The sequence below is a fragment of the Hemiscyllium ocellatum genome, chromosome 18, assembly GCF_020745735.1.
Source record: "Hemiscyllium ocellatum isolate sHemOce1 chromosome 18, sHemOce1.pat.X.cur, whole genome shotgun sequence".
Lineage (NCBI taxonomy): Eukaryota > Metazoa > Chordata > Chondrichthyes > Orectolobiformes > Hemiscylliidae > Hemiscyllium > Hemiscyllium ocellatum.
In genome coordinates, this window is record NC_083418.1 from 77268528 (window position 1) to 77286462 (window position 17935).

General features: G+C 42.0%; 1 protein-coding gene across 7 annotated transcripts in view; it reads right to left on the minus strand.

The window, feature by feature from the left end:
• Positions 1–17935, minus strand: part of nav2a (neuron navigator 2a) — a 590475-nt gene that overhangs the window by 30173 nt on the left and 542367 nt on the right. For all 7 annotated transcript variants that reach the window (XM_060839109.1, XM_060839107.1, XM_060839106.1 and 4 more), the window contains 5 exons: positions 16660–16808; positions 11840–12018; positions 6186–6339; positions 1945–2104; positions 1136–1233 (listed from right to left, as the gene is read on the minus strand). In XM_060839109.1, coding sequence (XP_060695092.1) covers positions 1136–1233; positions 1945–2104; positions 6186–6339; positions 11840–12018; positions 16660–16808 — 740 coding nt within the window. The remainder of the gene's footprint in view (positions 1–1135; positions 1234–1944; positions 2105–6185; positions 6340–11839; positions 12019–16659; positions 16809–17935) is intronic.

Below are 17935 nucleotides of genomic sequence, written 5' to 3' on the forward strand. Positions count from 1 at the left end.
TCAGTAAGTACCACTTAACGTAACTAATGATGAGCACTTCCATTGTTTCAATCATGATTGCGAGTAGACTGATGGGGCAGTGCTCGATACAATTCGTATTGTACTATATAGGAGATTAAAATTGTATACAAAGGAAAACAGAAAGAACAAGCACACATGCTTGAAATAACACTTGAAACTCTGTACGTGAAAAGATACAGAGGATCTCAAAGAATTACACACCAAGCATTCAAGCATGGCATTATGATGGTTATGATTCTAGACTAACTGAACAGTCACAGGTCCAAGTGCCTTTGTAGCATGTTTTGTGCTGGAATTTAAATAATGTGATAATGTATGAGCAGGCATCAGAAAGATAAATGACTTTGGAAGCAGTCAACTGTTCGAAACATTCAACCCATCAGCAATGTCCTTCAGCAAAGTGAGGTCTCCATCTCTATCTTGCCTGGTCACACATCGAATGATTCTAATTCCTTCTGAAGTGGTCAAACTAGTAACTCTGTCATTAGGAAGAATTCTCATTAAACGTGATAATGAACTCCAACGTGTCCTGAGGCCAGCACATATTTCTGTCTTGGCTTCTAATTCTTTTGGAAGCCAACTTCTCACAAGTAATACCAGAAACCAGTGTCACTTATTACCACGGGCATTTTCAGCAGTGGAGTCATCCAGCTTGAATCTAATCTCAGAGTAAGAGGTCATTCATTTAAAGACAGAGATGAGGAGGAATTTCCTCTCTCAGAGGATCGTGAATTTGTGGCATTCTTTACTGCTGAGTACTAAAAGGGTAAAGTTACCATATCATACTGGACCCACAGCACCTAGGACGATGGGAGGGGTTGAGAATGAGAGTCCTCCACACTAACCTCAGCAGGTGTGGAGATTGAACCCACACTGCTAGCCTTACTTGACATTACAAATCAACTATCCAGCCGACTGACCTAACCAAGAGGGTCGGAGAGCCTGGATCATTAAGTGTATTCAGAACTGAGATACATTTTTAATCAATAAGGAATCAAGGGTTATGGGGAAAAGTGAGGAGAATTATCAGATCTGCCATGATCTCATTGAACGGCAGAGTGGACTCGATGGGCTGAATGGCCTACCTGCTCCAATGGCTTATGGTCTAGCATACCTCTTTCCATCTCATCTCCTCTTGCAAGTGGACTACTATCTTCACATGTCTGCCTTCTTTGCGGGCTGAGCCGTCTGCATTGTCTTCGAGTAGCATATCTGCTCAACAAAGGCATCAATTAGAAATACGCAACAGCGAGAGGAGGCATTGACACTGTGCTGGACTCATACAAAGATATTTCTTAATTCTGATCTGAAGTTAATACAAATGTAACTGCATTGTTCCTTTGCTCGGTGATGTTAAATTGTGCCAGAAGACTGGCTTGTGATACACATAAACACAATGGTACACCAGCAATACTCCCCCACAACGCAAAGTCGCATTGTCCTACCAGACACAAGGTTGCTTTCTTATTAGAGGAAGATGGCAGGAGGTGGTTTTATCTGAGGGTCACCCCACCTCAGCTGTGGGGAGAGGTTGAGGAGGCAAATCTGTCATGGTAACCTCAGCCAGTGTGGGAATTGAACCCATGCTGTTGGTATCAGTCTGCATCACAGATGGGCTGTCCAACCCATGACAATGTATTTTCAACATCGGAAGATTGAAAACCAAACTTCTGGCCTTAGCCGGAATGTTTAATCTGAAGTCTACAATATGTCCATTGTTGAGTACGCAGTGTGGGTTCTACTGCAGCCAGAAAAGGAATTGGCTATTTCCGCAGAAAATAAAAGTTGTGGGGATGCTGGCAATCTGAAATGAAAACAATGTGCTGGAGAAACTCAGCAGATTGGGCAGCATCTATGAGGCAGAAACAGAGTTAGCCCATTTTGACACGTTTTATTCTTTTTGGCTACTGTTGAGTTGCGTACCAAGACTGGTGGATTCGGTCAGGTTGAGGCTGTGCTGGGAAAGGCCAAGTGACTGACGAGGGGACGAAGAGATGGAAAGCTGGGACTGGGTGCGACTGCAGCTGCCTTGGGTTTCAGACTTCAACCGGTCATTCTCTGCCTTCAGCTTTTCAATTTCAGTCTAGGAGGGAAAAAGATTTAAACATTAAAGCGCGCTGGGCCATCATTAAACACTTTATAATCATGCAAAAGACCCTATGTTAAACAAACACTCTGGTTTCCCACTTATATCACTAAACATTCGAAGCATTTTGGGGGATGCATTAAAAAGAGACAGTCTTGCATTGAGTCACGTAGGTCTACAGTGCAGAAAAAGACTCTTTGGCCCATCAAGCCTGTGCTAATCAAAAGCAACCAGCCAGCTAGTCAAATCTAACCCATATAGTGACTTTCATGATCACGGTCATCACAAAGCACTCTGTAGCTAAATAGGTTTTTTTTAAAATAAAAACCTAAAGAAGTGTGAATGCTGTCAATCAGAAAAAAAATAGAAATTGACAGCAAAGCTCAGCAGGTCTGATAGTATCTGTGAAGAGAAATCAGGGTTAATGTTTCAGGTCCAGTGACCCTTCCTCAGAGTTCTGGGAGCAATAGTTTCCACCCACAGTCCAATGACGTGCAGGCTAGGTTGGTGAGCCATGGGAAATGCAGGGATAGGGTAGAGGGATGGGTCTGGGTATGCTGTTCAGAGACAGGGTGTGGACTCGATGGGCTGAATGACCTGGTTCCACACTGTAGGGATTCCATGTATTTTTATTCTATGTTCTTTCTCCAATGATTAGCTTTTAGCAGACTAATCTGCTGGATGAAACAATAAATGATTATTCATCAATGATTTGGAAACTGTTCAACATGATCCAATGAAAGAAAACCATTTAGAAAGAAAATTGACTTAAAATGCCACATAACGTCACCATTTATTTCCATTGTTTAGCGAGTGCAGTTTCTGAAGCAAGAGGTCACCTCCTCATTAGTTGAGTTTGAGGTGATTAGTCTGTCCCTCAGTCTGTACAGGTGTTAGTCTTTGGGAAAGGGTAGTATTATCTGTGTGCCTCTATGAGTCCATGTGTCAAAAATGGGTCTGTAATGAGGACCGAGTGATTAAGGTTAGCTGCGCAGGAGCCTTGTCTTGTCTTGATTCACTTCAGAAAGGACCATTCTTGTCATGGAGGTTTAAAGCCTCCCATTTGAAAGATTCTGAAGAAGTGTCCCTGGACTCAAAACCTTGACTCGGTTTCTCTCTCCACAGATGCTGCCACACCTGCTGAGTTTCCTCAGCAATTTCTGTTTTTGATTCAGATTTCAAGCATCCACAATTCTTTGTTTAATTTGGCGGATAGATTCGGTCACAAGGAACTTATCCGTGACCTCCTGCTTTTCCCATTGCTGGATCCACAGGGTGTTTGCTGGGAGATGGTGCTCAGGAATGTTCAACCAAACATCCTCTCAGTCGATCATCAATAAACTGATGGAACAGTCCAAATCAGCAGTGAGTCCTGCTTGCTCCAAGATGAATTGATCACTGCAGCATCCCTTTTATTTGTTTGGTTGCTAGCTCGGGTAAATAATTGCAATGCAGGCATATCCGGCCACAACAGACAGCCTATTGTTTTGTGTTCCTCTTGGCTGAAGAACAAATCTCAATATCTATCACACTCCACCCACCAAAGAACAGCTGCAGCAACATCTGGCCAAATATGGCCTCTGCTGAATACTGGGCTTCCCGAGTATCCTCTGGCCAAATTATTTCACACACACAGTTCTCAGATGACCTGCTTATAATAACACCACCTTTCCACTTGGGAACTCGATCTTTGCATGGATAGGTTGGCCAGTCAACAGAATGTTGCTTTTGCCTCTCTGGAACAGCTCCAGAGACGCCATATGTGAAACATACTCAACAATAAGGACTGTTTTCCTTTTCCCAACATCTAGTTACCTTTTAAAAGACAACCACAATAGGAGCAACTTAACTACGGATCGCAACAAAGCAAAGGGGCCTAACGCTCACCTCAGCATTATCGTCCAGGCAACTTTGTTGTTGAAATGGTTCTAAAGACATTAGAGTCTAAAAGTTGATCCTCCCGTAAGAACTTAGTTCAGTTCTAATCACTGGACAGAGATGCAATAGAAATAGTCCACTCGGACTAAGCTGATACCACAGTGTTGAGGTGTTTGCTCTAAGTGAAGCTTTACAGATGTTCCTTCCAGGTGGGTATTAAGAGGTCCACATTTGAAAATGAATAAAGGTATTGTCCTCTGAAGTTTGTTCTGAAGAGGAGTCACAATGGACTCAAGGAGTTAAAGCCTCCCATTTGGAAGATTCTGAAGAAGGGTCCCTGGACTCAAAACCTCAACTCGGCTTCTCTCTGCACAAATGCTGCCAGACCTTCTGAGTTTCTTCAGCAATTTCTGTTTTTGTTTCAGACTTCCAGCATCTGAAGATTTTTTTTTGTTTTATTGAAGTGTTCTCCTCACCTCATGTCCACGACTGCAAACCACTCACCACCTCCACCCCCCCCCCCCCATTATTAAATCTCAAAAGTTACTTTATTTGTTGTACAGCACTTGGCCTCCAAATACAAATACATTTCTTGCAGAGTCTACTTCAACGTACTGGAGCAATGCGACTGGCTCCATTTTTGAGAAAACATGTAAGTTTGGCTTTGCAGCCTTGAATGGAGAGGACTGAGACGGAACCTTACGGGAGGACCACCAGGTCGAAGTGAACCATGACAGGACGAAGGGACCAAGACTCAATCTGTTATCATGTAATTCCACATCTAAAAGAGATCAAATGGAATCTTAGAAGGAGCTGTGGAGGTAAAATCTATGGAACCACTTAAGAATTACTGAGCTGCAGTGACAGGGCTGATTGTAGGTCTTTCTCGATGAGCAATAATGAGTTGTGTGTCACACCTTACATGGACTGATCTCACGATGGAGGCAAATGAGCTGGATGCTGTGTTACCCAGGCACTCTGAACTGTAATTTGCATATTCAAATCCAGTTTGCACTCATCTGAGCAACATCAACACAGAAACCGGGAGCAGGAGGAGACCACTTGGCACTGTGAGCCTGTTCTCCAAACCCAGGCTTGAACCAGGGAAGTCAGGAAGACGCAACACGGCTTAAGTGGATGAGCGAAGGATAATGATGCCTTCCTCCTGCTTAGCTGTTGAGAGAGAGTGTGTTACAGGATAGGACAAGCTCTGCTGTGATACTTCCTGTGTCAAATAGCCCACAGTCAGATACCTGTAGGGGGCTGGAGCTTTAGGAGAAAAAAATAATTCCTCAGTATTACAACTGCTGAATCCACAAGCTTATAACACATCACTTTAAATTATTAAATCTTGTATATACAGGATTAAAACAGATGTCATCTGGTACATGTCACAGGTGAATGTTCAATATTTACATTCTGCATTTCCTCACAGTGTTTGAATCAGTAAGTAATTCCAGAAGAAAAGGTGTCCATTAAGCCATACATCTTTCCTCACATTCCGATCTGACCTGAGCTGAAAGGAAAAATGCCCAAAAGCTGAGTTTGAACGTTGACTTGTGGGGCAGCACGGTGGCTCAGCAGTTAGCACTGCTGCCTCACAGCACCAGGGTCTCAGGTTCGATTCCAGTCTCGGGTGACTGTCTGTGTGGAGTTTGCACATTCCCCCCGTGAGTGCATGGGTTTGCTCTGGTTTCCTCCCACAGTTCAAAGATGTGCAAGTTAGGTGAATTGGCCATGTTAAATTGCTCATAGTGTTATGTGCATCAGTCAGAGGGAAGTGGGTCAGGGTGGGTTACTCTTTGGAGGGTCGGTGTGGACTTGTTGAGCCGAAGGGCCTGTTTCCACACTGTAGGGAATCTAATCGAAGAGTGACCTGTGTGATCCTGCTTGCTGAACATACCTTCTTCCCCTGTACTAACCTCGGCCTGGAATCACCCAGAACAGCCTCAGGAACTAATGCAAATCATCACAGAGAGGTAACCCACACCCTCTCACTTTGCGTGTCACAACTGTCTGCACTTTTGGCCAAGGAGTGTTTTGATCCAGAGTCCCTGGATACGATTAGAGGAGACAGCTGGAATGATTCCAACCATCCAAAGCAGTCAGTCACTTGGGAGAGCAAGAGCTATTTAAAACATACATCCTTAGCCAAGTTAAATTACATATAAGCGCACGTTCAGAAGACACGTCTGCTTACCTGCATCCTATTCATGGCCTCACGGAGTTGATCAAGTTGGTGAGCAGAGCTCAGTGCTTCAAGTCGAATGTCTGTCAACTTCATCTCTTTCTCTCTCAGCTCGCCGCGCAGCTGAATAATGGTCTCAGCCTCACCATCGATACATTCAGAGATGCTGCTTGGGAGTGAACAGAAAAGGGAGGCAAAAACCATCAGGCACCATTATTAGTCCATTTACTCAGTAACCCTTCCATCACAACTCCCCGTATAACAAAGGTGACTAACAAACATCTTGCTGACACAAAATGATTGATTTGAAACCTATTTAATATGCAAATATACTCTTAAAAGTTAGTATAATGTTTGTGATTGGAAAATTAAAATGCACCAGAGGCTGACGCCATGGGCTTTCTGCACCCCAGCATAAATAGGGGGAGATGGTGGAATAATGGCCATGCAATTAGATTGGTGAAAGTGTTGCCATGGAGAATGTTCCAATTAGATAATAAGCTTGTTTAAATTTAAAGCAGGCAAGCTGACTCTGATTGTCTTGGCATTGTCCTGAGAAAAGAACCAGAGAACACTGTCACCTATTTTGCTGATTTGAAACTGGGGCAGAATGTGACACATTCTTGCTGTCAGTAAGAAACAGGGCGCGTGTACTGATACTCTCCGGATTGTTTAGCAAGTGTTTGCCAATGATAAAGTGTCCTACTTTATAGCTCACCCCAACCTGTAAAATCCAGCCCATGATACATGTTCCACCTCAACATTTAACATGAAACCAATATGAAATGATAAGTTATCATTCCTTAATCAGGGCATTTGTTCCATTAGGCAGTTTGTAAAGCAGAGTGCCATTGTCAAAAATGAGGATTAAAAGAGGGACTGCCCTCAGTGCTCTCTGTGACTCATAGAGGTCAAGATTAGAGTGGAGCTGGAAAAGCACAGCAGTCCAGGCAACATCCAAGGCTTTTGCCCGAAACGTCGATTTTACTGCTCTTCAGATGCTGCCTGAACTGCTGAGCTTTTCCAGTACCACTCTAATCTAGACTCTGGTTTTCAGCATCTGCAGCCCTTGTTTTTGCCTCATATAGGTCAACCCTTTTGTCAGCATCTCTTTGATGCTGTAGCATAATCAGAGTCAAGCCGATGACATTCCTTCTGTAGCTTCTCACAGAATACCACAGCACACTGAAGACAGATAGAGTTCTTCAGTAAACGAGTAAACTAAGCTTAAGTTTAAAAAGCATTGGAACGACATGATCATCAATTGAAGGAGAGTAATTGGCTTTATTAGTGAACAGGCAATTTTTTAAGAGATTAAAATGGTTAACAACATGTTGCTTGCTTTGACACAGCTCAATGTTTAATCTGTGTGAATAATTATGTATCATATCTGATATATCTTCAACAGCAAAACAGATATAAAGGATTTTCAACAAGAGAAATAAGCTGAACTAAAACACGGGTTTGAAGTGCTGCTCGATCATATTTCTCCAGTTCCCACTGAACCCAATGGAAAGGACATTCACCGAGCAACATCTTCTCAGGTATTGTTCGAGCTGCAATCATCGAGTGAAGAGTAGAACATTCCTGAAGATATTCCTTGTTCATGGTGGGCAGGCATTTGAGAGTCAGGAAGTGAGTTACTGGCTACAGAATTTAAAGTCACTGATCTGCTCCTATTACCATTGTATTTATCTGGCTGGTACCATTCGGTTTGTGTTCAATGGTAGCCTCCAGGAAATATTGGGATTGGGGGATGGGCAGTGCTGGTGTAGTTGAACACCAGTGGGAAATGGTGAGATTTCCGTGTTGGAGGTGATTGCTTGACATGAATACTGCATGTTGCTTAGAAACCCAAGGCTGAATGTTACTGAGTAACATTCAGGCAGTATCTGCATCAATGCAGCACTGATCATTGTGCAATTATTAGTGAAATTTCCCACCTCTGGCCTTTTGTTGGGGGAAAGATCATGGACGCCTACAGTGATGTCCTGAGGCTGAGATGAGTGATCTCAGCCAGCACAAACCATCTTCCTTTGAGCACTGGGATGGGGCTGTCACAAGCAAGGCCAACATTTTAATGTTCTTTAGCTGAGTGATTGTCCAGGCATTTCACAGGGTAGGTGGGTTTAGTTCCAAAACGTCAGCAGCGAACCAGCTGGGACTTTTTTAAACGACAATCGATGATAATTTCATGATCTGTCGCTGTCAATTCCAAATGTTATTAATTGAATTTAAATTTCTATTAGCCTGGACCTCTGGATTACCAGTCCTATGACATTACTATGCCACTTTCCTCCCCACCTCCCTGATACCCCCTGGTTTCAATCTTGCTGGAATCCCTTGATTTTACACAGTCTTCTCTGACAAGACAAGGTGTAGCCAATGCTGGTCAAGGATGAGTCAGGCTGTGGGGTACAATTTGGTGAGATTGATTCATCAGGTTGTCACTTGACTGGTATGTGGAGCATGCACCTTATGGGTTAAGCATATAACCTATACCCTATGGGACCTCAACTATTGGTACACCACTGCTGCAGTGTCCTCCATCAGCACTGCGTGTCTGACCCATGTGATGAAGCTGCTCCTTTAACAAGGTTATGCTGTCCTTGGTTTTCTTTTAGAAAGGTCGTAAAAGAGACTTTGTGGAGTGCCTCCAAGATGGATTCGTAGAACAGCTGGTGCTGGAGCTGACTGGGGAGAAGGCAATTCTGGATCTGGTATTGTGCAACGAACCAGAATTGGTCAGGGACCTCGAAGTGAAGGAGCCCTTGGGAAGTAGTGACCATAATACAATATGCTTCAATCTGCAATTTGAGAGGGAGAGGGTACAATTGGAAGTGACAATATTTCTGTTGAATAAAGGGAACTATGAAGCTGTGAGGGAGGAGCTGGCCAAAGTTCAATGATGCAATACCTTAGCAGGGATGACAGTGGAGGAACAATGGCAGATACTTCTGTGTATAATGCAGAAGATGCAGGATCAGTTCATTCCAAAAAGGAAGAAAGATCCTAGGAGGAGGCATGGGTGGCCGTGGCTAACGAGGAAAGTTAAGAAACATATAAAGTTAAAAGAGAAAAAGTATAACATAGCAAAGATAAGTGGGAAAACGGAGGTCTGGGAAGCTTTTAAAGAACAACAGAGGATTACAAAGAAGGAAATACACAGAGAAAAAATGAGGTTGGAAGATAAACTGGCCAAAAATATAAAGGAGGATAGTAAAAGCTTTTTTAGGTATGTGAAAGGCAAAAAAATGGTTAGGACTAAAATTGGGACCTAGAAGACAGAAACAGGGAAATATATTACAGAGAACAAAGAAATGGCAGAAGAATTGAATTGGTATTTCAGATTTGTGTTCACTGGGGAAGACACAAGCAATCTCCCTGAGGTAACAGTGGCTGAAGGACCTGAACTTAAGGGAATTTATATTTGCCAGGAATTGGCGTTGGAGAGACTGTTAGGTCTGAAGGTTGATAAGTCCCCGGGGCCTGATGGTCTACATCCCAGGGTACTGAAGGAGGTGGCTCGAGAAATCATGGATGCGTTGGTGATTATTTTCCAGAGTTTGATAGATTCGGGATCAGTTCCTACGGATTGGAGGGTGGTAATGCTGTACCCCTTTTTAAGAAAGAGGTGGGAGAGAGAAAACAGGAAATTATCGACCAGTTAGTCAGACCTCAGTGGTGGGAAAGATGCTAGAGTCTATTATAAAGGATGAAATTACGACACATCTGGATAGTAGTAACAGGACAGAGTCAGCATGGATTTATGAAGGGGAAATCATGCTTGACTAATCTTCTGGAATTTTTTGAGGATGTAACTCTGAAGATGGATGAGGGAGATCCAGTAGATGTAGTGTACCTGGACTTTCAGAAAGCTTTTGATGAAATCCCACATAGGAAGTTAGTGAGCAAAATTAGGGCATATGGTACTGGGGGAAAAGTACTAACTTGGATTGAAAGTTGGTTGGCTGACAGGAAACAAAGAGTAGTGATAAACGGCTCCATTTCAGAATGGCAGGCAGTGACCAGTGGGGTACCGCGGGGATCCGTGCTGGGACCGCAGCTTTTTACAATATATGTTAATGATATAGAAGATGGTATTAGTAATAACATTAGCAAATTTGCTGATGATACTAAGCTGGGTGGCAAGGTGAAATGTGAGGACGATGTTAGGAGATTACAGGGTGACCTGGACAGGTTAGGTGAGTGGTCAGATGCATGGCGGATGCAGTTTAATGTGGATAAATGTATGGTTATCCACTTCGGTGGCAAGAACAGGAAGGCAGATTACTACCTAAATGGAATCAATTTTGGTAAAGGGGCAGTACAAAGAGATTTGGGTGTTCTTGTACACCAGTCAATTAAGGTAAGCATGCAGGCACAGCAGGTAGTGAAGAAGGCTAATAGCATGCTGGCCTTCATAACAAGAGGGATTGAGTATAGAAGCAAAGAGGCTCTTTTGCAGCTTTACAGAGCCCTGATGAGACCACACCTGGAGTATTGTGTGCAGTTATGTCTCCAAATTTGAGGAAAGACATTCTGGCTATTGAGGAAGTGCAGCGTAGGTTCACAAGGTCAATTCCTGGAATGGCAGGACTACCTTATGCTGAAAGACTGGAGCAACTGGGCTTGTATACCCTTGAGTTTAGAAGACTGAAAGGGGATCTGATTGTGACATATAAGATTATGAAAGGATTGGACACTCTGGCGGCAGGAAACATGTTTCCGCTGATGGGTGAGTGCCAAACCAGAGGACACAGCTTAAAAATACGGGATAGACCATTTAGGACAGAGATGAGGAGAAACTTCTTCACCTAGAGAGTGGTGGCTGTGTGGAATGCTCTGCCCCAGAGGGCAGTGGAGGCCCAGTCTCTGGATTCATTTAAGAAAGAGTTGGATAGAGCTCTCAAGGATAATGGAATCAAGGGTTATGGAGATAAGGCAGGAACAGGATACTGATTAAGGATGATCAGCCATGATCATATTAAATGGTGGTGCAGGCTCGAAGGGCAGAATGGCCTACTCCTGCACCTATTGTCTATTGTAAAAGACAAAAATACCAAAAAGTCGAAGTTGAAAAGTTGTAGGGCCAGTTTGATTTTAGCCTCCAGGCAAAAAGGCTTTCAAGGTTTTAGAAAAAAACACTTGTACAATGAGAGGGGAGTGGCCAGTTCTCCCAGCTCAGCTTTCCTCTGGTTTGGTTTGGTTTTTGCAAAGTCGAGTTGAAAAGAGAAGCAGGTCCAGGCTTATCTTCCTCTCTCTCTCTCCCTCTGGCTTCTCTCCTGTAAGACCCTGTGTTAGATTTTACCTTTTGTGCTGGGGGTGCTGATGGGGATTGTTGCAAGTATTGGAATAGCATCATTAAGTTGGGATAATCTGCTGGGTTTTCGGATAGGTTAAGTTATTCTGCATTATGTTTCTTGTTTGTTTGTGTTTCATTCAGTAATCTTGTAAATAAATTCTGTTTTGTTTAAAACTAAGTGGTTTGACTAGCTGAATCGCTCCTGGAATATCCACATTACACCTGCTTTAAACAGCTAGCAAAGTTATGGTCTGTGCTACCTTCTTGAAATGTTTTGAGGGGGTCTGGTCTGTTCTATAACACCCACAACAGCAAGACATCTGAGTGTTTGCCTATCCATAGTAGGTAAAATTGTACGTACAGTGAGTTAGAGTGCGATGTTCTCATCAGTGGGGTTGTGGGAGTAGATCCATTATGAGCAAACTTGGGGGATGAAGGTAAGGAAGAATCAGGTGTATTCATTTCTTCAATATCTGAATGAGATGAGGCCGATTTAGGAGACTTCTTTTTGCCAAATGCTTGCTTGAAGGAACTTCTTAACTAAATAAGAGAAATATTTATACAGGATGTAAAGTGTGCATTTAGAGGCAAATGCATTTATGAATACATATGTTCCACACATTTTGCAGAATATACTAAAATCGTGCATAGGTCACACAGTAATGAGCTTACAGGTGGCTCTCTGGCATGAAGAAAGATACCTCTCCCTTTCTTGCATCAACCACTTACAGAAAGCATGACAAAAAGGAGAACAGGTGTTAATCTCCTGCTTCCACATCAGTGGAAATTGTGGATGAACCGTGATGAAGACCATTCTCAGGCTTACCACCAATCTCCTGATAACATGACGGAGCTATCGGGAGATTCGCCAGGCAACTAATACCTGACTTAGCACATGACATAAAAAGTGACAATGTCTTCAACGTAGAGCCATAGAGTCATTGAGGTCTACAGCATGGAAATAGACCCTTCGGCCCAACTTACCCATGCTGTCCATTAGTCCCATTTGCCAGCCGTTGGTCCATATCCCTCCATATCTATGGCATCCATGTACCTCTCTAAATGCTTCTCAAATAATGAATTTGTACTCGCAACATGATTGCCTTGAGTCTAACCTCATATTAAGGTATTACTTAAAACCACAACTTTATAAACCAGAATATCACAAGAAAAATTTGCCCTTAGTAGTTCATCTTCGACTGTCATCCATAATCTGAGAGAAAAGAATTAAGATTGAATCTCACATTGGCTGCCAACAGTTTGCTGCGATATTAAGGTGGACTACACTTCAACCTTAACGACTTGTTTTGAAGCATTTTTCACTTAATGTAACTACTTTGTCTGATAATTCTGATCATAACATGGGTAAAGTACATTTCAACATTTTTTTCCCCCAAGGTGAGTAGGTTAAATCCCTCTGAAAGTTCCCACTGGGTTAGAATATTAGACAGGCAACCAAAAAAAAACACATCATGATGAGAAGCACATCACGGCACACTCCAAACAAACAAGAAGCATTGAAAACGCAACATTGAAATGATTTGCGACAACAATAATGCCTGGATTTATGTATGATTCAGAGAAAATTCCCTCATAAAAGCCAGAATTGAAATTTCGGTCAATACTGAAGACATCTCTAAGGATGCATCAAGAGTGGTGCTGTCTACCCACTGCGTAGCCAGTAGTTACACTTTGCAAGGTAGACATGGATCTTCGCACCCCAACTCAAATTCTCTTGTCACCCAGACACAAACTTTCAAACATCTACTCGCAGAAATGTACAAGTGTTCAGTTGACACTGGGATTCAGAAATTGCAGTTTTATAGTTTAGAGTCTGGTGAATTTTGCCAGTCTTACCCACTTCACAGCAACAAAGAAGACTGCTGTGCTTATGTAAGGATGAAAGTCAGCAAAGAGTTGAAAGTATCCAAACACTGCTGCAATATGTCTCATTAGTGACATTAATCTGACTGAAAATGCCAATTCTATGTTGCTCGTCCAATGGATGGCAACTGGGCAATTGTGGTCTAGCGCCTTGGGCCATACATGACCAGCCATGCTTCCCTGGGGCTTCCTCATGGACCTTATCAGGCAGAAAACTTATTCCAATGTATCAACGTGAATGCTCTTTCTGGCCTCAGAAACCTATTGTGGACACATAATCCACCCCACACTCCAAGGTGCTCTTATCACCAGCCAAATCCATCACCACCCCTCCTGTCCGAGGGATAAAACTGACCCCCTGCTCTAAATACATCAGCATTCATCTAACTTTGTTACCTTTATTAAAGGATGAAATGTTATAACGTGACATGATGAATTAATTAACAGTTCAAGAAGGCAGCTCATTTACAACTTCACAATAGCAACTTGGGATAAGTAATAAATGCTGGAACAGTCCACATCCTCTGAAAGAAACCAAACTGATTACATTAAAGTTTAAATATCATAAAAAGGATTCAAAGAGGTATCATCAAAAACCATTTTTCGAAATATTACTCTATATTATATGATTAAACTGTCTCAAAATCTTTCTATACATTAATAAGCTGAAGATTACACTCAACTTCATTCCCTTTCTCACCATTATTTCGGGTTTCTTTGACCTTGTTACATCAAACCACTCAGAAAAAAAATCACAAGACTACCTGCAGACATACATATCTTCTTATGCTCAATGCTACAGCGTGTAGAGTTATTTCCTCCCTTCCATTCATTTGCACCTCTTCACCAAGGGGACCTGGTCTAATTATGTATCTCTCTCAACAGCCAAGGAAGGGGAACCCGACATATTCCACATTAAAGAAAGAGACTTCTTGGATTTTACTGTAACACTTCAAAGCAGCTCATGTTAAAAATTTTCCACATCCACACAGTGTGCAACAGCATTCTTGAGGAATGACTTAACATTTATGAAATACTGGTGTGAATTACTTATCTGAAATTATGATGTGAAAATTAAGGCATGCTGAAGTAGTAGTATTGCCACTGCAGTACAGAAGGGGACACATCATCAAGCACACACAGAGGGAAGTTGGTAAGAACCTCTCCATTTAACTGTTTCCTGATTTCTGTGCTGACCAAGGGTTTATTATGTCATGCTAGATTTAAGGTGATCTGCAAGTACAAGGTTATACTTACCTCATAAACCTGCCATGAAGTGTGCAAGCACAGGGAAAAAGAAGAGAAGACAACAAGCTAATTTTAATTTTGAACAAAGTAAAAAATCTATTTGATAAATAAATTCTACAAAATGCCAATGGTGAGAGTGGCTGCGAGCAAGCCAACTCGACAAAATAAAAGCAGAAATACCTCAGCAGGTTAAGCAGCATCTGTACAGAGAAAATCAAGAGTTAATGAAACCTTAATTCTGTTTCTTGCTTCACAGATACTGCCTGATCTGCTGAGCATCTCTATCACTTTCTGCTTTCACTTCAGAAATCCAGCATCTGCTCAATTTTGCTTTTGGACAAATAAAGATCTAGTTTCCACAGTACTGTGAAAACTTGGGATCCTTTCTGGAATTTATTTGCAGCAATGTAGAACTGGCAAACCAATTATGACCAGAAGGGAAATGAATACATCATTTCCTGTTGGGATTCAATTACGAGCTGTATATTCTAAGTGATCAGAGCTACACTAACAGGAGAAGGTTAGAATAGTTCTTAAAATGCACACATCACAATAACATTATTTCCTAATGAAATTTTAGTGGTATTTATTATATCTACATAAACAATCATTTAACGGACATAATGGGTCTTAACTAAACAACATGCAACAAGATGAAGTTTGCTATCAGACAAAATAAATCATAAAATGAATATCAAAACATTAAATTATTACATGTAGGTAACCCTTTCTGAACTATTAATGACCCAAAATGCTCACCATTAAGAATATTACTCTAAGATTTCACAAGAATTTGGACACAAACCAAGCAGCCAACATAATGAATGCGCAACTTTCTGCACAATGAAGTTATAGTGGTGTCAACAAACACATGAACAGATTGATTACTCATACCTATAGATCCACACACCATCTAACAGGTCCCTTACAGATACCTGGAATGCCTTCTTACAATGTCGCCTTACTAAACAATGTTATAAATTGGCAATTCAAACTCAACTTCGTAAAAAGGCCAAAAAACCCAAATTCTGTGACTGACATTTTCATGTTCCAAGATCCTTGAAGGAGCCAGAAAGACTCAGAGAGTCGTAGATCCTGTGCCTGCAGTTCCACAGGCTATTGGTCTTGTCTCAAAGTGAATGGATGGGACCATGTAGACAACTGGGATGTTTTGTGACAACATGGTGAGCAGAGACATAGCCCCACAACAATAAAATCAGAGCTGCATTGTTTCATGATAATAGAACCTTTCAGATTGAGGGGTGGGCAGAAGCCTCAGAACTCCAATACGGTTAAAGTGCAAAACCTATTACACAACCATGGAGATAATCTGCATCTGTATCTACACATGGAGGTACCTGGTTATATGTGCAAGGAAGAAAGTAAACATAAATACTGAGGTAACCATGAAAATAACAGAATAACCATGGTGCTGAGATACTGCAACTTAAGTCACAGAGTCCAGTGTTTAAGGCATGCAGTTTACCAGCTAATAGTGCAGATAGGATTCACTGAATTAGTCTGTGATACCTTGTTCTCACCAGACCTGTGTTTAGAATTTTGTATTCACTACAGATTATCCAAGACCAAGCATGCTCAATTGTAACACATTATAATAATTATTCAATTAATTTGCTTTTATCTATTTTGCCTTCTCTGACTAATCATTTTTGTTTGCCTCTGTTGATTAATCCTAATTTGGAGAAACTGTCAATCAGGAAATCTTAGAGGCACCAATGTGAGAAAGAAATCAAACCTTGCTTCACCAAAGAAATGATCAAAATCTTATGCAAAAATATCTGGGTGAAATATATAATCACCATATTGTCAGAAAGCAACACACTTTGCATTTGTAGCTCAACATGGCACTACTTAACAATTATAACAATCTCCTTGTTTTACATTATGTTCATACCTGTATCAAGTCCACAAAAATAAAACTCCCTGGAGTTGTAAACATGACCTGGATCATTTGTGGATTTGTGAAGGGGACTATGGACCGAAGCTTAATTTGAAAAACACCCTCAAACTTTAAAACCATGGACTTACCCAGTTCTTCTTCTTCTTTTTCTTGGAATCGACCTCTGCACTACTGCCCACGCTGGAATGGCTGGTGGCACTGTTCACACTGGACACACTGTCTGATGAGTGCTGCCTCCGAATCCTCAGATCTGCTGACTGGGATGTACCATTTCCGGCTGTGAGGAAATTTCAGAGGCATCAGAACTCACACTGTCTAAATCACCGAGAGGGTCGTTAAGTGTCAGCCATATTGCTGGACTCACATGTAGGCTATCCCAGCCAAGGACAGCAGATTTCCTTCCTTGAAGGACATCAGTGAACCAGATGGGCGTTACAACATTTGGCAACAGTTTTGTGGTTGCCATGGATGAGTTTTTTATTCCAGATTTACTAACCGAGTTCAAAAAGCACTGTCTGCTGTGGTGAGATTCAAACCCATATTCCCAGAGCATTCGCCTGGGTCTCTACATTACTGGGCCAGGTAACATTACCACAATGCCACCACTGTTTAAGAAAGGTGGTAAGGACAAGCCAGGGAACTATAGACCAGTGAGCCTGACGCCAGTGGTGGGTAAGTTGTTGGAGGGAATTCTGAGGGACAGGATGTACATGTATTTGGAAAGGCAAGGACTGATTAGGGATAGTCAACATGGCTTTGTGCGTGGGAAATCATGTCTCACAAACTTGATTGAGTTTTTTGAGGAAGTAACAAAGAGGATTGATGAGGACAGAGTGGTAGATGTGATCTATATGGATTTCAGTAAGGTGATCGACAAGGTTCCCCATGGGAGACTGAATAGCAAGGTTAGATCTCATGGAATAAAGGGAGAACTAGCCATTTGGATACAAAACTGGTTCAAAGGTAGAAGACAGAGGGTGATGTTGGAGGGTTGGTTTTCAGACTGGAGGCCTGTGACCAGTGGAGTGCCACAAGGATCGGTGCTGGGTCCTCTAATTTTTGTCATTTACACAAATAATTTGGATGCGAGCATAACAGGTACAGTTAGTAAATTTGCAGATGACACCAAAATTGGAGGTGTAGTGGACAGCGAAGAGGATTACCTCAGATTACAACAGGATCTGGACCAGATGGGCCAATGGGCTGAGAAGTGGCAGATGGAGTTTAATTCAGATAAATGCGAGGTGCTGCATTTTGGGAAAGCTAATCTTAGCAGGACTTATACACTTAATGGTAAGGTCCTAGGGAGTGTTGCTGAACAAAGAGACCTTGGAGTGCAGGTTCATAGCTCCTTGAAAGTGGAGTCGCAGGTAGATAGGATAGTGAAGAAGGCATTTGGTATGC